The sequence below is a fragment of the Gadus macrocephalus genome, chromosome 5 (assembly GCF_031168955.1).
Source record: "Gadus macrocephalus chromosome 5, ASM3116895v1".
In the NCBI taxonomy this organism is placed as follows: Eukaryota; Metazoa; Chordata; class Actinopteri; order Gadiformes; family Gadidae; genus Gadus; species Gadus macrocephalus.
Window position 1 is genome coordinate 19,559,742 of NC_082386.1, and position 22,203 is coordinate 19,581,944.

Here is a 22,203-nt window from a genome sequence, read left to right on the forward strand (position 1 = left end):
CATCTAGTCGCCTCAAGCTGTATCCTGTCTTTGGTTAAATGTTTTTCGTTCATCCCTCACAGACCCATCAGTCCCAGAGCACAGAAAATAAGCCGGGATCACGAGCAGTACCACTGGGGTCCACACCTGATGGTGTGAGACCTTCAGATGAGGGTTTGAGATCTGAGGAGAAAGTCCTGGTGGAGGTCCTTCCTACAGGGGAAACCCAGGGTACCCTTTCAGCTGGTCTGGTCTACACCAGCGGCCCGGTTCTGGAGGGACCCGAAGACCAGCCCATGGAGGATGTGCTCTCAGAGGTCCACCAGCTTCTCGGGACTGGACCTGATTGTCTCATCCTGAAGGTAGGCCTTCGTACCCGGGGGGGGGGGGGGGGGGGGGAGTATAGTGGCGAGGGTGTCCAACTTTCAGCCAAAAGGTTCTGGGTTTGATCCCCGTGTCCACAGACTACCTGTAGGCATCCTAGAGCAAGATGCCCCCTAACCTCTACCTGCTCCTTAACGACATGGATCTATGTTTAATCTATCTCGCTTTGGATGAAATTAGTAAACTACGAATTGCTAATGGTAGAGTTGACAAACGTATGTTCGAAGTTATCCCCCTGCTACACCCTATTGCAGCCTGCTGTCATCCACCACCCGTCCACAACCAGTTAAAGTCCACCCACCTTTGGTTCTTGTTTTCCATCCTGAAGGGAGAGCTTGAGGAGGACCCGGCACCGGTTCTGGATACGTCCATCAGGGACCTGGAGGTTCGTCTCAACAGGCTGGAGACCAGAGTTCTGGCCTGCAGGAACCGACCGACAGACCTCAGCCCAGAAGCTATGGCCCTGCAATTGGAAGAGGCCCAGGTAAGGAGTCATCTCAACAGGGCAGACAGCTAAGCATTATCTCCAACATATCTCTGAGCAAAATTAGATTTGACTATTTAGTTATTCAACATATGTTTCAGTCACATGAATCATTGAGCAGGTAGGGGTTAGGGGAGATGATCATTGGGGATCAAACCCGTAACCTTTTGGTGCTGAGATGGTTAAGTCCAGTCAAGTGTTTGGGCATCATAATTGACAATAAGGAAGGATAAGGAAGTGCCCACTACCTTCATTTAGAATTGAAGTTCCTGCCCTCTGGTTTCCGCCTCGGACAACCATTCATCAAAACAAACGTTATTTCTCTTTCATACCTTCAGCCATTTTACTGCTGAAGTAGGAGCAGTGAAACAAATGAAGTAGTACTTTTTAAAATTATATTGTAACTTTGTACGTCCGCTTTTAATCCAATACCCCCCGGGGTCAATCTCCACCATCTTCTGATGCTGACCACTCCGTGTGTGTGTGTCGTGTGTGTGTGTGTGTCGTGTCGTGTCTCCAGGAGTGCCTCAGAGCGTCCCAGACCCAGGTCTCGCTGCTGACCCGGCCCAGCCCGGAGCTGGAGGGGGGGGCTGCTGGGCCGGGTCAGCAGGAGGAGCTGGAGCACCTTGAGGGTCAGTGGAGCGCTGCGGTCGGGGACTCCTCCACCCTGGTCCGGAGTAAGGAGGCTCGTCTCCGGCTGGTGAGCCTCTACACCGGGCAGACGGAGGTCGCGAGGGCCACCCTGGAGGGACTGGAGACAGAGCTGGAGGCTGGAGGCCGGTGAGTGTTCATGAAGCTGTTGAGAGTATTTGAATTTAAGTTGTTTGGCTGATTTTATGACGATGAGACGTCACTGAGGGACAGTTATATTAATAAATATCAGAAAGAGATATACAAACATATGTGCTCAATGAGTAGTAGAAATTAAATGTAAACGCAGAATTTTAATTGGAGTCAAAACAGTATTGATCACTTTTGGGATTAATGCCTCTCCTAAATGACAAAAGAGTTAAATAATGAACTGACTTTAACTGACACTAACTGACTCCTTGTGCCTCCTGCAGAGTTCCAGAGGAGACCAGCTCCAATGAGGAGGAGCGTCTGCACTCCTTCCTACGACATATGGAGGAGAACAGGACGGTTCTTGGAGAACTGGTCCTCACCCACTCTGAGCTCGTGCCCCACCTGAGCCCCTCTAACCAAGGAACCGTGCAGAGACAGCTGAGGGCACTACAAGACCGGTGGAGAAGCCTGGAGAACGCTACAGAGAGGAGCCTTCATGCCTTGAAGGCCATCTCGTGCGACTCAAGCACCTTTCTATATGAGATGTCAAGTATTGAGGAACAACTGGAGGACGTCAGCATGTGCCTCGAGGCTCCAGCCACCCCGGAGTGGGACCCAACGAGGGCCCAGGAACTCATGGTGGCCAGCGCTGTGCTGGCTGCCACCCAGCAGAGGTACCTCCTCCTCCTGCAGGCGTCAGATGCGCTAGACCAGAGCTCCCGGCAGGGGGAGAACCAATCAACGAAGACGGAGCAACGGCTCCAAAAGACCAAACTGCAGTTTGAGCAGACAGCGGAGCGCCTGGCCTCCCAGACCCCCAGCAGCACTAACCCCACCTTGGAGAAGATTGTGAGGGTGATCCGAGATGCCTTCATTTGGGCGAAGCAGACGGAGGTTCACATCAAGACGAAGAGGGGGAAGATCGCTCTCCTCCCTGAGGACGTCCACCGGCAGATCAGAGACCTGAAGAAGTTGCAGTCAGAGGTGATGGTGAAGCAGGGCCAGTTGGAGGTACTGCTGGAGGAGGTGACGGAGCTCTTTCCCCAGATGGACCAGGAAAAGGAGGTGCCCATGGTACGCTCTTCCCTGGAAGACCTCAATCTACTCTCGATGTCCACCACCGAGGATCTGACAACAGCTGTGAGGGAGATCGAGTCCGGCCTGCAAAACCGAGAGAAGATGTCCGAGCAGATCGCCGACGTGGAGGCCTGGGTGGTGTGGTACTTCCTCCAGAAGGCGTCCAGAAGAGGAGAGGAGGACGTTTCTGTGTCTGGTTTTGACCGCCAATCTCGTCAGATCTGGGAGACCCTGGCCGATGCTGAGAAGCAAAGTGCAGTTTGTGAGGCTCTTCTCATGAAGAGCAAAGACATCTTCTCTGAGCTGAGCGCCACAGAGAACCGTTTCCTGCATGCAAAGCTGACCGACCTCAAGGAGGACATCACCGACATCACCAGCTACGCATTGACCAAGAAACAAGACCTGGAGTCGCGTGTACAGACTCAAGAAGCATCCGAGCAGAAGGTGGCTGCCTTGGAGAAAAATCTGAGGCAAATGCTGGTTGACCTCAACAGACACCGCTTCCCTGTCACCAGAGAGTCCCTGCGCACCATGGAAGCCTTAAGACACATGATAGTCGAGCACAAGAGCCAGGTGGACCAGCTCCATGTCAGCATCCCGCTGGGTAAGAGGAGGGAACTCTTATCCGTTAACTGGGAGCTTTACGGCAAGATGTCCAAGCTGGACCAGAAGGCCAGGGATCACGAGTGCTACCTCAACCTGAGGCAGAGCATGGAGGACATCCAGGACAACATGGAGCAGGAGATCTTCCAGACCAAGGAGGAGAGCCGAGGAGTGGGAGAGAGGTACAGGATGTGCAACTCCCTCCTTGCCCGGTTCCCTCTGGTGAAGGCCATGAGCGAAGACGCTGGCGGGAAGCTCCAGAGTATCTCCTCAGACCTGTACCCCTCCCAGCTGACGGTGGAGCGCCAGAGACTGGAGCAGGTCGTGGAGAAAATGGACGACTGGGAGGTGGTGGTGCGCAACAACCTCGTTATCGTGCAGTGGAACGTCCTCAAAGAACTGGACCTCCAGACAGAGTGGAGGTCCACGCGTGGCCTGTTGGACGCCACCCTGAGGCAGCTGCGGTCCCCGGTTGTGTCGGAGCCAAAGGAGGCGGAGATGGTGAAGGAGGAGCGCAGGATGTTGTCTATGAACAAGATCTTGGAGTACAAAGTGAAAGAGTATGAGATCTTGGAGCAGAGGAAAGGCAACGGCCAGGAAAGTAGATCTCGGGATCTTGTGACCTTGAAGAATACGGTGCTGCAAGAATGCGAGTCCCGAATGGCAAGTGATTCGTTGGATTTATTTGGGATTATTATTTATTTCATCATTCATCATCAATTTAATAGTTAAAACCATGCAGAGCATTTGTACAAAGCAACCAAGCAATAAATGGCGATATAAACATCTTGCATATTTAGTGGCTTTCCTAAAAAGATTTGCCTGTTCCTGGATTGTTTGGAGGAAACTTGATTTATTCTATAACAATAGGCATCTAATTTCAACTATACCTTTCTTCTTAATGACAGAAAAACATCACAAGTGCGAAGGAGAGCCTGAGGAGCTACACCCAGGGAGTCCAAACTGCCGTCCACTTCCTGCTGGAGGCAGAGGCCTCCCTCCTGCCGGTCAACGACCCAGCGGGGGACTGCTCCTCCGGGCTACAGGAGCTCCAGCAAACCCTGGTATCCCTAGAGCAGCGGTACCAGGACCACGTGGACCAGATCCAGGCTCTGGTGCCCAGTCACCCCCACCTCAACTCCCAGAAGGTGGAGCAGCTCCACCGGGAGGTTCTGAGTGGTCTCTTGGTGAGGATGACCACCTTCAGGGCCCAGGCTCTCATCCGGACCCAGGAACTCACCAGGTAAGACCTTGGAGCACAACGCATTAACCAAGGGGAATAAGAGCCGGATGGTAATGTGGCTGGACCAAGCCCAACGGGGTTTGGGTTGTATCTCCACCTTCCACGTTCTTGTTCAAGATTTATTATTAATACACAGACTTTCTATCTGTCCTGTAACATGTTGTACTGTATCAGCTAAGGGGTAGGGGTTGAGGGTTAGGGTTAGTGGAGAGGCTTTGTAACAGAAGATACATCACATGACATTCTTAGCCAATTGAATCACCTAGAGGTTATCGTTAAGGACATGAAGTACCTGTCCTTAAGGACATTTACAGAACTCAAACCCTCGTCTGTACGAGGTATGTGCCTCGTACACAACGCGTGGTGAGACCTCTCCCAGACATGAACCACTGAGGGTGTCCTGATGTCTTCTGCAGGTGTGCTGAGCAGAGCAGGAGGCACCTGTGCAGCGTGGAGGAGATCAGCGAACGTGTGAACACCCAGGAGGAAACCCTCTCCCGCTGTCTCTCCTCCAAGGTCTCCTCCCTCTCCGACTGCAGCCAGCATCAGAGTCAGCTCAAGGTAACACCTTTACCAATTAAATGAATTCAATTAACAGATTAACATATTGAGATTTGTGAGAACAAAAAACTAACGTTCAAGCACTTTGTAGGTCTAATCTGTAAGGTCCAAATCGAACAACGTTTTCGTCTCCCATCACTCTGACCCTCTCTCTGGTGTCCGCAGTCTCTCTCAGAGGAGGTGGGCGCAACCCTGGGTCGCCTGGAGGCCCTGGAGGATACCTGCCCCGAGCAGAGTTGCCGTGGAGACAGGGAGGCGGCGGCGGCTGCCCTCTGGTGGCAGCTGAACACACTGCAGCAGGATGCCCGGGACCTCAGCACCCAGGCTGGCCGGAAAGCTGCTGAGTGGAGCGAGATCTCCAAGAGTGTGAGTGAAGCTCAGAGTCTGGCGACGACACTGTGTCCTCTGCAGGGAAATAAGAGCATCTTCATTGCAGTGGGTCTTGAGATCATCTGCGGACTGTAAAGACATCGCTAGAGCGACACGGCAGAACGCACACTGCAGACACATATTCTAACAGATGTCCTCCTCTTCACTTTCTCCTCCCCTCCCCTCCTCTTCACCTCCTCCTCCTCCTCTTCAACTTCTCCCCCTCCTCTTTGCCTCTTCTTTTTAACCTCATCCTCACCTCCTCCCCTCACCTCCTCCCCTCCTTCCCCTCACCTCCTCCCTTTGTCCTCCCCCTTACTTCCTCCTCGTCCTCCCCTCGTCCTCCCCCTTGCTACCTCCTCTTCCTCCTCCTCCTCGTCCTCCCCTCGTCCTCCCCCTTGCTACCTCCTCTTCCTCCTCCTCGTCCTCCCCCCAGCTGGAGCAAAGCTCCTCCCTGTTGGACGAGGTGGAGGCGGAGGCACCGGGAGGTGCTCCGGGGAGCGCCTCCGGCGAGGAGCTCCAGGACCAGGTGCAGCTGTGGGACCAGTACCAGGAGCGTCTGGACTGGGAGCACCGGGCCCTCTCGGCCCTGGAGCTCCGCATCGCCCGGCTGCTGGGGGTCCCCGCCCACCTGGAGCAGGCCCCGCCCACCCCGTTGTGCCAGCAGGTGCAGGCCATGCAGGGGCGGTACCACAGGTGAGACACAGGAAGCCCCACTTCGCTTTCAAAGTAAAAGTTCCCCGTTTTCCGGTTGAATATTGTGTGCGCGTTAAGAGGTCCTCAAGCAGCGTTCATGGGGCGGCATGTGGCTCAGGAGGTAGAGCGTGTTTGTTGGTTACCAGAAGGTTGCTAGTTTGATCCCCGGCTCCTCCAAGAGTGTTGAGGTGTCCCTGAGCGAGACACCTCTCCTCTACTGCTCCCTGTGATCTGGCTGTCGCCTTGCATGGTCTACAAAAGTGCTTTGAGTTGCCACTGGTTAGAAAAGCGCTACATAAATGCAGTTTATTTACCATTCATCGCTTACCATACATTACAATAAGACGGCTTCCAATGCTGTGCAAAACAAGTAAGGAATAAAACAGACTGACAAAGGGAAATATACGAATTACAAGGCAATAAGCAGAACCTTTTATCCAAAAGGACCTCCGGTGAATTAAGCCCGACGTCAGTAAGCATGTCTCAGGGGTGGCTACAGATAGAACACAACCGACCCTTCGCTTCCTCTTCCTCTGTGTGCGCTCCTCTAGTCTGGAGGAGAGGAGCTGTGCGGGCCGGGAGCTTTTCTCCTCGGAGCTGGAGGAGCGAGAGAAGGTTCTGGAGGACCTGCAGGGCGCCCGCCTGTGGCTGGAGGCAGCGGACCTTACCCTGAATGGGCCGCACCCGGACCTGCAGGTAGAGAGCCTGGGGAATCTGGGTACCCCCCCCCCCCCAGCTCAGTCTGAACCTGGTTTCACCTCAATGAGGTCCTATTCCAATAACGGTCAGACACAACGTTATTAGGTCACATTAAATTTATTAAGTTAAATATGAGTTGTTTCAAATCCATTGAATCTCAACACAGTTTATTTCATGGCATTACATTCAAATCTGTTGTATGAAGTTCACATGCTACTGATATCTCGTTGAAGTAAACACTGTTCTCTTGCTAGCTGTGGCCTTTCTGTAGTGGGTTTAGACCAACACGTAAAGTTACACTTTGGAAAAACTATTGGACATGGAATCTAACTGGTAGCATCCAATAAAATGATAAGAGACCGAATCAACACACACGCGCATGCACGCACGCACGCACGCACACACACACACACACACACACACACACACACACACACACACACACAGTTGAGAGGGTTTGAAGCAGGGCTTTGTTTATGTGTTAGAGACTCCGGTTGAAACCGTTGGAATCAGAACCATCCCACCCCCCCCCCCCCCCCCCCCCCCCCCCCTCTGTTATGGTGACTCCCTCCTCCCCCATCCTCCCTCCTCCCCCCTCCACCTTGAAGAGGGTCTCTTTGATAGTGCTCCCCCCCCCCCCCCCCCCTGTACCAGACAGCTTTTGTTCTGCCGTAATTGGATCCTCCCTCTGGTCCTTGAGGTAGTTCAGTACTGGACCTGCGCGCTAGGTCCAACGCACGCTAACGCACGTTAATACACACACACACACACACACACACACACACACACACACGCACACGCACACAAATCCCATTCATTCAACTCAAAACAGACACTTACAAACAAAAGCACCCTCACACCGACATACACACACTCGGTGTGCACACAAAAGTGTGTACCGTATACCCGCACACAGAGACACACACGCGTACGGACACACACACTGTTTCCCAGGCTGGTACCGAGGTGCGCCTGTCTCTGTCTGCAGTAGTCCGCGTCCTGTACCGTACAGTCGGAGCGCCGTCTGTTAGATCGCTGAGCTGGACCAGGGGTGACCGGACTATGTGGACCAGGAGGGGGGGAGACCGTTAGATCACTGAGCTGGACCAGGGGGAGACCAGACTATGTGGACCAGGAGGGGGGGAGACCGTTAGATCACTGAGCTGGACCAGGGGGAGACCAGACTATGTGGACCAGGAGGGGGGGAGACTGTTAGATCACTGAGCTGGACCAGGGGGAGACCGGACTATGTGGACCAGAAGGGGGGGAGACCGTTAGATCACTGAGCTGGACCAGGGGGAGACCGGACTATGTGGACCAGGAGGGGGGGAGACTGTTAGATCACTGAGCTGGACCAGGGGGAGACCGGACTATGTGGACCAGAAGGGGGGGAGACCGTTAGATCACTGAGCTGGACCAGGGGGAGACCGGACTATGTGGACCAGAAGGGGGGGCAGTGACCGGTTGTATGGGTGAGGGCAGAGGGGAGGAGGAGACAGACTGGGTTGACTGGCGGTGTAATCTGTTGAACAGTAAGTTCTACAGCGAAGGATCAGGCTGATCTTGTTACTTCTTTTAAAGTGCCTATTTTTGTGAAATCGATATAATACCTATCTCTTTAGATTCCTGAAGGGAGTCAAGCGAAGCAAGACACGGAAGTAATATTTTGGCTGTTGGTTAGCTGTAGCATGTTCCACTTAAATGTACTTTCAGGAGAAACAGGTTAATATTAACAGAGCAGCACAAGCCTGTGTATCACGGTGTTGTTATCAAGATAATTTATTCAACCTTTGTGTGCACATTTGACATACTCATTTAAAATGCTTTATTTCATTCTCATTTTAAATGATCCACTCTCTCCGTCCCACACAAACACACGCACAAATACATGCATACACACACACATACACACACACGCACACACGCGCGCGCGCATATGCTCCAACAGTCCTTCCACTTCTAACATGTCTGGTCTGTCTCTGTGATTGGCCCCAGGAGATATCTAGACAGCTGCTTACCCAGAAGGCTTTGCTGAAGAGCATCATGGACAGCCTAAAGACAAAGTACTCTGACACACTTCCTCTGGAGCTGGAGAGCCAACTACAGGAAGTGAACCATTCCATACAGGAAGTGGAAGTGAAGGTAGAACTCCTTTAAGTTCCACACTTTGAAACAAATATAATACATCTGAAATTTCTGAAATTAACGTTTTAAACATAAAATTAAGTTAAACGCCTTTATTTTTTTCAGGAATGAAGGGCTGTTTAAATATGTTATCTGATGACATTCAAGCATTTATTTTAGTTCTGACATTTGGCACTTAGACATCTATTGCATCTATTTATTGTATTCTGGGAAAAAAGGAAAGCCCCCTCCATTTAGTCACATTGATTCACCTTCAAAACGCAACCAATTAGATCCACCTCGTTTCAAAAGTTCAAAACTTTGCTCACCTGTTTCAATAGAGAAAGAGATGGATGTTGGAGAGAGAGAGAGAGAGAGAGAGAGAGAGGGAGAGAGGGGGAGAGGGAGAGAGGGGGAGAGAGAGAGAAACAATCAGCTAGAGTCGCCAGACAAGCAGTGAGTGAGGCAGCGTTAGCACAGACCTCCCCTCCGGGGTCCTGATACCTGTCCCTGTGGGGGTCCTCAGGTGGGCGAGGCGGTGGAGCACAGCGGCCCGCTGCGCCGGCTGGGCTCCAAGCTGGCGGAGATCCGGGCCGGCCTGGGCTCGGTCGGGGAGAGGCTGGAGCAGAGGAGCCCCAGCGTGGCGGAGGCCGAGCGCACCCAGAAGGTGAGTAGGGGCCCGGGGGCCTCCTCGACCGGTCCCCCCCCCCCCCCCCGTCTCTGTCCGTCCATGGAGGGTCAAACCTCTGCGGGACGCACTGGTTTAGTGGTGTGGGGAAAAGTGTGTCGCAAATGGACGCTGGATACAGTGAGGCTTGTTTTAAAAGGTAGGATTACAGTCGGACTTGTTTGCGTTGCGCCACACTCGGAAGCACGACGTCCAGGGCAAGTAGCCAGCGTCCCCTCTCTGTTACTGGTGATATGTTGGCGTTAAATGTGTGTTTGTGTGTCTGTGTGCGTGTGCCCATGTGTGTGTGTCTGCGTGTTTGTGCGTGTGCACGTGTGTCTCTCCAGCGTGTGTGGGATGAGCTAGACGTTTGGCACTCCTGCCTGGCCGCCCTGGAGGTGGAGCTGCAGTACCTGGAGGTGCCAGAGGAGGCGCTGGTGCTCCAGGAGAGGCTCAGCTCCGTCCAGGAGAGGCTCAGCTCCGTCCAGGAGGTCCACTCACAGCTGGCCAAGCAGGCTGAGCAGCGCACCGGCTTCCTGTCCAAGGTCCCACAGAACTACAAAACCACCCTTTGAAATAGGGTTGATTTTTTGTTGACAGAGATAAAGATGTGTGCATGTCCATTTGTGTGTGTGTGTGTGTGTGTGTGTGTGTGTGTGTGTGTGTGTGTGTGTGTGTGTGTGTGTGTGTGTGTGTGTGTGTGTGTGTGAGTGTATTTATATTTATTTATTTACATGTGTGTATCTGTTTATGTTTGGATAATAGTGTGTGGTGTGTGTGTGTGTGTGTGTGTGTGTGTGTGTGTTAACGTGTGTGCGTGTGTTAGTGTGTGTGCGGGCGTGTGTGTGTGAGAGTGTGTGTGTGTATTTATATTTATTTATGTACTTATGTATTTATGAGTGTATCTGTTTATGTTTGGATATGATACGAACGTGTATGTGTTTATGTGTGTGGTTAGTGTGTGTGTGTGTGTGTGTGTGTGTGTGTGTGTGTGTGTGTGTGTGTGTGTGTGTGTGTATTAACGTGGTGTGTGTGTGTGTGTGTGTGTGTGTGTGTGTGTGTGTGTGTATTAACGTGGTGTGTGTGTGTGTGTTAACGTGGTGTGTGTGTGTGTGTGTGTGTGTGTGTGTGTGTGTGTGTGTATTAACGTGGTGTGTGTGTGTGTGTGTGTGTGTGTGTATTAACGTGGTGTGTGTGTGTGTATTAACGTGGTGTGTGTGTGTGTATTAACGTGGTGTGTGTGTGTGTGTGTGTGTGTGTATTAACGTGGTGTGTGTGTGTGTGTGTGTGTGTGTGTGTGTGTGTGTGTGTGTGTGTGTGTGTATTAACGAGGTGTGTGTGTGTGTGTGTGTGTGTGTGTGTGTGTGTGTGTATTAACGTGGTGTGTGTGTGTGTGTGTGTGTGTGTGTGTGTATTAACGAGGTGTGTGTGTGTGTGTGTGTGTGTGTGTGTGTGTGTATTAACGTGGTGTGTGTGTGTGTGTGTGTGTGTGTGTGTGTGTGTGTGTGTTAACGTGGTGTGTGTGTGTGTGTGTGTGTGTGTATTAACGAGGTGTGTGTGTGTGTGTGTGTGTGTGTGTGTGTGTGTGTGTGTGTGTGTGTGTGTATTAACGAGGTGTGTGTGTGTGTGCTCTCCTCAGATCCCAGCGTGGCTCCAGCAGCACCAGCAGATGGTCCAGAGCTCCCAGGTCTGGCTGCTGGAGGCCCAGACCTGGCTGACCTCGCCCTGCTCCTACACCTCCGCCAAGTGCCTGTTCAGCCACGTGCACGCCCTCAAGGTGCACACGCACACGCCCCGCCATGCTCCCCAGTCATCTCTGGAACTATATATATCTATAGCTATCTATAGCTTTATCTCTCTAGATCTACACCTATGTGTTAATGTCAGCATCTATTTCCATATATCCATAGCTGTATTTATATATATTCATCTATATATATATCTCTCCATCTCGTTACTCTTGTTTATTCATCTATATATATATATATATATATATATATATATATATATATATATATATATATATCCCTATACCTTCATTTATATCACTCTCTATATCTCTATCTCTATATCTCTATGTATATCACTCTCTATATATATCTCTATCCCTATATCTCTATTTATATCACTCTCTATACATATATCTCTATGTATATCACTCTCTATATATATATATCTATATCTCTATGTATATCACTTTCTATATATATATCTCTATCCCTATATCTCTATGTATATCACTCTCTATATATCTCTATCCCTGTATCTCTATGTATATCACTCTCTCTATATATCTCTATGTATATCACTCTCTATATATATATCTCTATCCCTGTATCCTTATGTATATCACTCTATATATATATCTCTATCCCTATATCTCTATTTATATCACTCTCTATATATATATATATGTATATCACTCTCTCTCTATATATATATATATATATATATATGTATATCACTCTCTCTCTCTATATATATATATATATATATATATATATATATATATATGTATATCACTCTATATATATATATATCTCTATCCCTATATCTCTATGTATATCACTCTCTATATATCTCTATCCCTGTATCTCTATGTATATCACTCTCTCTATATATATATATCTCTATCCCTATATCTCTATGTATATCACTCTCTATATATCTCTATCCCTGTATCTCTATGTATATCACTCTCTCTATATATCTCTATCCCTATATCTCTATGTATATCACTCTCTATTTATATATCTCTATCCCTATATCTCTATGTATATCACTCTCTATATCTCTATCTCTATATCTCTATGTATATCACTCTCTATATCTCTATCCCTAAATCTCTATGTATATCACTCTCTATATATATCTCTATCCCTATATCTCTATTTATATCACTCTCTATATATATATCTCTATGTATATCACTCTCTATATATATATATACATATCTCTATGTATATCACTCTCTATATATATATCTCTATCCCTATATCTCTATGTATATCACTCTCTATATATCTCTATCCCTGTATCTCTATGTATATCACTCTCTCTATATATATATATATATCTCTATCCCTATATCTCTATGTATATCACTCTCTATATATATATCTCTATCCCTGTATCCTTATGTATATCACTCTATATATATATCTCTATCCCTATATCTCTATGTATATCACTCTCTATTTATATATCTCTATCCCTATATCTCTATGTATATCACTCTCTATAAATATATCTCTATATCTCTATGTATATCACTCTCTATATCTCAAAACCTATATCTCTATGTACATCACTCTCTATATATATATCTCTATCCCTATATCTCTATGTATATCACTCTCTATATCTCTATCTCTATATCTCTATGTATATCACTCTCTATATATATCTCTCTATATCTACATGTATATCACTCTCTATATATATATCTCTATGTATACCACTCTCTCTATATATATATATATATATCTATGTATATCACTCTCTATATATATATCTCTATCCCTATATCTCTATGTATATCACTCTCTATATATATATATCTATCCCTATATCTCTATGTATATCACTCTCTATATACATATCTCTATATCTCTATGTATATCACTCTCTATATATATATATCTCTATCCCTATATCTCTATGTGTATCGCTCTCTATATATATATCTCTATATCTCTATGCATATCACTCTCTATATACATATCTCTATATCTCTATGTATATCACACTCTATGTCTCTATCTCTATATCTCTATGTATATCGCTCTATCTCTATATATATATCTCTATCCCTAATATCTCTATGTATATCACTCTTTATATACATATCTCTCTATCTCTATGTATATCACTCTCTATATCTCTATCTCTATATCTCTATGTATATCACTCTCTATGTCTCTATCTCTATATCTCTATGTATATCACTCTCTATGTCTCTATCTCTATATCTCTATGTATATCACACTCTATGTCTCTATCTCTATAGCTCTATGTATATCACTCTCTATGTCTCTATCTCTCTATCTCTATGTATATCACTCTCTATGTCTCTATCTCTATATCTCTATGTATATCACACTCTATGTCTCTATCTCTATAGCTCTATGTATATCACTCTCTATGTCTCTATCTCTATATCTCTATGTATATCACACTCTATGTCTCTATCTCTATAGCTCTATGTATATCGCTCTATCTCTCCACCCGTGCTCCAGATGGTCCTGGAGGACTCCCAGCACATCCGCTCCAGCCTGCAGGGCCTGGGCGGCGTGCTGGAGGGCATGGCGGGGGTCTGTGACGTCACGGCGCTGCGGCAGCAGCTGGACCAGGCCGACGCCCACGTGGCCGCCGCCCAGGACAGCTTCACGGCGCCGCTCGCACAGCTGGAGCACACCGCCGCCGTGAGTCCCGGACCGGCCCGGCGGCCCGGCTGCCTGCTGGCTGACTGGCCCTCTGACTGGCTGACTGGCCCTCTGACTGGCTGACTGGCCTCTGTCTGTCTGGCTGGCTGACCTCTTACTGTCTGTCTGTCTGTCTGACTGTCTGACTGTCTGGTTGGCTCAATGACTGGCTGAATGACTGGCTGACTCTGACTGGCATCTTACTGTCAGTTAGTCAGTCTGTCTGACTGACTGACTGATTAATTTACCCTCTGACTGGCATCTTATTGTCTGTCTGTCTGTCTGTCTGTCTGTCTGTCTGTCTGTCTGTCTGTCTGTCTGTCTGTCTGCCTGCCTGCCTGCCTGCCTGTCTACCAGACCCACAGAGTGTATTCTCCTCACTGTGTGCTGTTGTGTTCAGGAGGTGGAGGCGATAGAGACGGAGGTAAGGAGCATGGAGAGGAACGTCTCTGAGATCAGAGCGCTGCTGTCCTCTCCAGAGACCCTCCCCAGCCCCCGAGAGGACAGCCTCAAGGTAGGACCCAGGAAGAACACCTGACCTATACAGGAAGTTTGCAGGAAGTCCACCCGACCTATACAGGAAGTGTGCAGGAAGTCTAGTGACCTATACAGGAAGTACACAGGAAGAAGACTTGACCTATAAAGGAAGTACGCAGGAAGTGTACGTGACTTCTACAGGGAGCATACAGGAAGAGCACAGGAAGTACACGTTAAATATACACGATGTACACAGGAAATCCACGTGACCTATACAGGAAGTACACAGGAAATACACAGGAATGACATAGTGAATATACAAGACGTACACAAGAAGTACACACAAAGTACACGTTAAATATACAGGAAATGTAGAATTTAAGTATTTAAGTACACATATATAGAAGTAGGACATGAGAAATAAACAGAACATGTAGATATTTCATGATTACTAGTTCAGATTGACAAATTTGTTCCATTAGTAGCCAATACATCAATACGCGTGATCAATATTAAGCATAATTTACCAATAAATGTGATCATAAGACAGCATCAATATTCCCCAGTGTGATCCGTACCCAGCAGTGGTTATCAATAAGCCTTCTCCACGGTGGTCCCCCTGCCTCCAGGTGATCGAGGAGAAGGTCCAGTGCATGCGGACGACGGTGGTGGAGATCCAGCGCTGCAGGCCCGACCTGGGGCTGCCCGAGCCGCTGGAGGCCACCCTGGTGGTGTTCGGCGTGGTGGACCAGCTGCAGACGCTGCTCATGGAGCTGGAGAAGGTCAGGGGGCTCCTCCTTGGCGCACGGGACAGCCCGCCGGGGACGGCTGGGCCAGTCTGGACCTCGGGGTCTCGTCCGCGGTCGATTTGTTGAGTTTCAAACTCGGATTAGATGAGATTAGATTTTAATGGAACACTTCGATACGAAGGATGGTTGTTAATCTAAGGATGTGCACACTTAAAGTATGTTTGACACGGCTTGACCATTTCTTCGACCCTAACTCCTACCTCATCTCCTACCTTATCTTCTTCGTCATTATCGAATCGTACCTTATTTCCTCCCTTATGTGCGACATTACCTTATCTTACTTTATCTCCGGTATTATCCTGTTGCACTTATTTTAGCGTGAATTCTGCATTATCATCTCTTCTCTACTTGAGTCTCCGCCTTATCTCCTAAACAATCTCTTACCTCTGCTCTCTCTTTTAACTTATCTCCTGCATTATCTAACCTTACCTTATCTCCTCCCTTGTCTCCTTCATGACCTTACCTTATCTCCTCCCTTGTCTCCTTCATGACCTTACCTTATCTCCTCCCTTGTCTCCTTCATGACCTTACCTTATCTCCTCCCTTGTCTCCTACATGACCTTACCTTATCTCCTCCCTTGTCTCCTTCATGACCTTACCTTATCTCCTCCCTTGTCTCCTACAAGACCTTACCTTATCTCCTCCCTTGTCTCCTTCATCACCTTACCTTATCTCCTCCCTTGTCTCCTACATAACCTTACCTTATGTCCTCCCTTGTCTCCTTCATCACCTTACCTTATCTCCTCCCTTGTCTCCTACATGACCTTACCTTATCTCCTCCCTTGTCTCCAACATGACCTTACCTTATCTCCTCCCTTGTCTCCTTCATAACCTTACCTTATCTCCTCCCTTGTCTCCTACATAACCTTACCTTATGTCCTCCCTTGTCTCCTACATGACCTTACCTTATCTCCTCCCTTGTCTCCTTCATAACCTTACCTTATCTCCTCCCTTGTCTCCTACATGACCTTACCTTATCTCCTCCCTTGTCTCCTTCATGACCTTACCTTATCTCCTCCCTTGTCTCCTTCATGACCTTACCTTATCTCCTCCCTTGTCTCCTTCATGACCTTACCTTATCTCCTCCCTTGTCTCCTTCATGACCTTACCTTATCTCCTCCCTTGTCTCCTTCATGACCTTACCTTATCTCCTCCCTTGTCTCGTACATGACCTTACCTTATCTCCTCCCTTGTCTCCTTCATGACCTTACCTTATCTCCTCCCTTGTCTCCTTCATCACCTTACCTTATCTCCTCCCTTGTCTCCAACATGACCTTACCTTATCTCCTCCCTTGTCTCCTTCATGACCTTACCTTATCTCCTCCCTTGTCTCCTTCATAACCTTACCTTATCTCCTCCCTTGTCTCCTACATGACCTTACCTTATCTCCTCCCTTGTCTCCTTCATGACCTTACCTTATCTCCTCCCTTGTCTCCTTCATGACCTTACCTTATCTCCTCCCTTGTCTCCTTCATGACCTTACCTTATCTCCTCCCTTGTCTCGTACATGACCTTACCTTATCTCCTCCCTTGTCTCCTTCATGACCTTACCTTATCTCCTCCCTTGTCTCCTTCATCACCTTACCTTATCTCCTCCCTTGTCTCCAACATGACCTTACCTTATCTCCTCCCTTGTCTCCTTCATGACCTTACCTTATCTCCTCCCTTGTCTCCTTCATGACCTTACCTTATCTCCTCCCTTGTCTCCAACATGACCTTACCTTATCTCCTCCCTTGTCTCCTTCATGACCTTACCTTATCTCCTCCCTTGTCTCCTTCATGACCTTACCTTATCTCCTCCCTTGTCTCCTTCATGACCTTACCTTATCTCCTCCCTTGTCTCCTTCATGACCTTACCTTATCTCCTCCCTTGTCTCCTTCATGACCTTACCTTATCTCCTCCCTTGACTCCTTCATGACCTTACCTTATCTCCTCCCTTGTCTCCTTCATCACCTTACCTTATCTCCTCCCTTGTCTCCAACATGACCTTACCTTATCTCCTCCCTTGTCTCCTTCATGACCTTACCTTATCTCCTCCCTTGTCTCCTTCATGACCTTACCTTATCTCCTCCCTTGTCTCCAACATGACCTTACCTTATCTCCTCCCTTGTCTCCTTCATGACCTTACCTTATCTCCTCCCTTGACTCCTTCATGACCTTACCTTATCTCCTCCCTTGTCTCCTTCATGACCTTACCTTATCTCCTCCCTTGTCTCCTACAGAGGATTCCTGCTCTCTTCCTCCAGCAGCCCCCCACCCCGACCCCGTCCAAAGCCGCGGACCCCCGACCCGGCCCAGCGGACCCCCAAAGGGACACCCAGGACCCCCTACCGAGCACTGAGGCCCCCCAGCGGGACAGCGGCGACCCGGGCGTGATCCGCATCGCCCACCTGGAGCAGGACGTGCTGACGTGGTCGGGGGCGACCCTGCAGAGCGTGCAGCAGGCGTCACCTGACCAGAGGCTGGTCACGGGACACGCCCCCTCGCAGGTAAAAGGGGCGGGACGAGCTCCCAGCGGCTGTTTTGGATTGGGTCGTTTCGATGGCTGAAAAGAGACCGTTTCAGACGGAAGTCGGAATTATGCGGTCCTAATTTTACCGATGTGACGAACGTGCGTCGAACGGAGCGCATTCCTATCTCTACGGCATCTTGCGCAACGATCCCGAAACCGAGCTGCGTATGATCCGTTATTTAATTTTTTCGTTGGAGCATTGTTGATTTCAAAGTTTGAGAAGCACTCACGCGGGCTGTCTGTGGAGTGTGTGTGGAGGACGGCTTGCGTAGGCAGCTCTCACCCAGCCCCACAGTGCAGTCAGTCTGACTGGGACCAGGCTGGTGAAGCCAGCCATCCTCCACACACACTGGACCCCACGCAGGAGAGGCCCGTAGGTGACCGGAGGCCCAGAACACGGTACGCGGTACACAGCCATAAACAGGGTTGTGTTCTGCGTGCTATCGTCCATCATTGTTATAATTGTGTCAGGGCTCACGTTTCAGAGCCAGTGTGGGACAGCTGCTTTATATTCTACTCTCTTCCACAGCATCAGAAGGGCCACTGAATGTCCCGTGGTCTCGGCTTTCTATTAATCCATAACAGCACGTATGGATTAATAGGTTTGTGTGCAGTTGAGTTACTGTTGTAAAAAACAACAAACTATAGGAACAAACTGTACACAAACACTGCGGCTGCTAAAGCTTTTGCTAACTAACATGCAAGTGATAATCCAAGGGACTTCATCCGCATGTGCCTTCTGAGTCCATTACGAGGTTTAAAGCTGCTGTAGGTAAGATTCAAGAGTTGTAAAGAGAGCAGATGAGAGCGAGAGGTTGAAACTAAACAAGCCAAAAAACGGCGACTCCATCTCTGCTCCTGATTGGTCAAATAGGAGGCAGGAGTGGTCTTCAATGGTCTCATAAAGACCAACAGTCAACTAATAGCTGACGTATAGCCATGGCATTTCCAACAAACGACACTCAAATATTAGCTGTTAAATGTAACGTACCGCACCTTTAAGTGTGGATCAACTTTGACCTGTGAGTTTGTATGAGTCCAGTTTGCTGTGCAAACGTCATGAGGATATTTCATAGGTCATATTTGATCAAATTTCATATGCTGTATTTAACTGTCTTGGCCAAGTGACCTTGTCTGACCTTGCCTGCACACGCCACTGTCTCCATGGCAACAGGGCAATGCCGGCCTGCCCCAGGCCGGAAAGGAGGGGAAGAAGGAGGAGAGGGGGGGGGCAGGGGGTTCTGAGGGAGAAGGAGAAAGACTTCTGTGGTGGCTCTTGGAAGTTTTTCTGGGCATTAAATCCGAGGTAAAGATGTCCGACGCATCGTTTTGGTGACATCACTTCCTGTGTGGGGGACCTCACTGTCTTTCAGTAACTCATCACTTACTTTGTGGGTGTCATGGATTCCGGGAATTAAAAATAGTTGGCTTAGTCCATAACTATTTACAGTCTATTTACAGGCCGAAAACACTTTCATCCTGTATCAGAAGTGGGTTTTGGGCCTGTTCACTTGAAACAATTCCCTAGATTATAAAGAGATAAGAATTGGTATGATATTTAAGTTTGATGTCTCCCTAAATATTTAAAAGCTATCCTACTCCCTCTGACGTGAGAAACATCAAATTAACCCACAATACCTCATCATGATGTTCGCTAATCCCTTCTTCCTGTTTTACTAGCCGCGTTTACATGGACACATCTGATCCGCATAGATTTCTATGTGATATAGAAAATGATCATATATACGCCTCATTCGGAACACAATTATCTGTTCGGCATCGAATTCTATGCCGAATAGAAGAGATGGTGTAGTCTGTTTTAATCGACATGTATACATTTATTCCGAATAGATTGGGGTTTAACTTAGAGCAGCTGCAGTAGTTCGCAATTGGTCCACTGAGCTCCGTCTGTACTTTTGTGCACACCGAACTTGACCGCTGTCAAGGAAAGTGGATTTATTGCCTGATTCACGCCTTTGTTACCACTCCGTAAGTAGTCCGGTAAGCGTGTCTGGTTGCTAAGCGACGGGACATGGGTGTTTATTAATGACGTGTTCGCGTATCGTAGTGTCCGCGCGCGTCCGAGATAACTGTAAATGAGTAGCCTACTGCTAGTACTTTTGCAGAACATATAAACAAACTTTTTAACGGTACTTTTATGCACCCCGAACTGATTAGCGATCAGCCTATATTCCGCGCTGCTGCCCAACTTGTACAGTACCATGGCAACCCTCATTGCCAACGGTATGGCTCTTCGTACAGTTACCTCCTCTGGCGATGTATTCTTCATGAGCTCGAATGACTTCACGAACGACTGCCGACTCATCCTAAAACTTTCTCGCCATTCCTGGTCACTAAATTCCCGTAAGACCACTCTCTCCCACCAGTCTTGGGTGCGGAATCGCAACCAAATTCCTCTTGTTGGCGGTGGAGGTGGGGGTAAATATAAAGATCGGACGAGAAATTGACGCAGCTGTGCTGTCCTCCTCCTTCTTAATTGAAGGAGCAGGCAGAGAAAAGCTCTCTCCTGCTGTGCTTTCATTCAAATCAAATTCACAATGTAAAATAGTGATAAGACGTCCATTATGTCGCCGCCGGTCCAGAGATGTGTCAGGTGTGCACGAGAGACATATGGACACTTTTGTTACTGCCATGTATACAGTACATTCGGATCACATTTTAGGAACAGATCTATTCCGCATAGAAACCTATGCGGATCAGATGTGCCATGTAAACGCGGCTACTGCTGACAACTTCCTCTTGTCAATCTTCACACTAACCGTGTCCTTCAAACCGCTCCTCGCTGCTCGCATGTGATTGGTCCAAGGTGTTTCTCTAACCCCGCCGTGAGGGTCAAAGGGCATCCTCCCTTTTGTTCTCTCCTCTCCTCTTCTCTCTCTTTGGGGAAAACTTTTGTGGACTTGGTTCTTCCTCTGGAGGGCAGTAGAGAACAATGTTTGAGTTGTTATGCTGTAAAATAGTACAGACACGTTCATAGAACATAGCACATACACCCACACAGACGCTCACACACGCTCACACACGCACAGACAGACACAAACGTGCTCACAGAAGCTAGCACACATACATACACACGCACACACACTCAAGCTCACAGACTAGCAAACACAAATACACACGCACATACACACTCACAGAAGCTAGCTCAAACACACACACACGCACACACGCTCACACGCTCACAGACACTAGCCCACACACACACACACACACACACACACACACACTCACAGACACAAGCAAAAACACACACGCACACAAACGCTCACCTACGCTAGCACACACAACCACAGGCACACACCCACAACCCATTTGTATATTTACTCAGGTAAGCTCAGGCAGAGTTTTGAATATGTTAACTTTCCCTTCTGGTGTTGCTGGGTAACAGGTTGCCACGGATACCGGGACAGTGGAGGGTGGGACGGCCCCAGCACCTGCAGGACAGCAGCTGGCCACCGCTGGCTCGACCGACTCCGCACCTGGAGAGAGAGAGGTAACGCACCCACACCTGGGTTCATCTCGTTACTCAGAGTATGACCCTGGTCCGCTGGGATTGGTGCCCGCTGAGTGCAGTTCTGATTTGTCACAAGTTGCCTGATTTGGGTATCGCTCAATTTGGTTGCTGTGGAAACAGAAACCAAAGCAGAACTAACAGAAATCAAAACATAACTAACAGGAACTAAAACAGAACAACGGCTGATTGAATCCAAGTGTGTATATATAATTATAATAATTATTGGTACTTGTGTTAGAAAAACTTGCTGATCCTCACTCAAATTGGGCATGGATTTTAACCATTTGGTTATTGTGTATGGTCTGTTCTAACCCAATTACAAATAAATAACAATCCAAAGAAAATCTTTATTATATAAACCATTTCATGAGTCAGGACCTGGGTGGGACCTCAACATGACCCTCCTCTAGGAGACAGGAAGTGACACGTGAACGACAGCAGAACAAGTGTACCTCATTTGAGCAATCCATCCCATATTTCATTCACTTAAGAGGCCCCACATTATACCCTCCAATGCTCATTATACCACACCCCTAACCCTCAATATACCGCACCCCTAATCCTCAATAGTCTACACCCCCTGACCCTCATTAGACCACACCCCCTGAACTCAGCCCTGTAACGGACTTAAAGGAGAAGGTACTTTGAGAAGACCCTGTAACCCTCCGCCTGCTCTTCCCCAGGGTCCGGGGGCCCGTTCCGAGGGGCCCAGCGGGTCGGGCACCCCCCCACGGCCGCTGGGCACGGTGCGGACCCAGAGCCAGCCCCGGAGCATG

General features: G+C 48.4%; 1 protein-coding gene across 1 annotated transcript in view; it reads left to right on the top strand.

Moving 5' to 3' along the window:
- Positions 1 to 22,203, top strand: part of syne2b (spectrin repeat containing, nuclear envelope 2b) — a 141,610-nt gene that overhangs the window by 72,469 nt on the left and 46,938 nt on the right. The window contains 20 exon segments of the mRNA XM_060052824.1: positions 63 to 341; positions 692 to 847; positions 1,368 to 1,627; positions 1,912 to 3,973; positions 4,219 to 4,553; positions 4,970 to 5,114; positions 5,280 to 5,480; positions 5,920 to 6,179; positions 6,731 to 6,875; positions 8,874 to 9,020; positions 9,529 to 9,669; positions 10,017 to 10,214; positions 11,309 to 11,446; positions 13,908 to 14,093; positions 14,494 to 14,607; positions 15,200 to 15,352; positions 17,603 to 17,869; positions 19,052 to 19,198; positions 21,302 to 21,406; positions 22,111 to 22,203. Coding sequence (XP_059908807.1) covers positions 63 to 341; positions 692 to 847; positions 1,368 to 1,627; positions 1,912 to 3,973; positions 4,219 to 4,553; positions 4,970 to 5,114; positions 5,280 to 5,480; positions 5,920 to 6,179; positions 6,731 to 6,875; positions 8,874 to 9,020; positions 9,529 to 9,669; positions 10,017 to 10,214; positions 11,309 to 11,446; positions 13,908 to 14,093; positions 14,494 to 14,607; positions 15,200 to 15,352; positions 17,603 to 17,869; positions 19,052 to 19,198; positions 21,302 to 21,406; positions 22,111 to 22,203 — 5,532 coding nt within the window.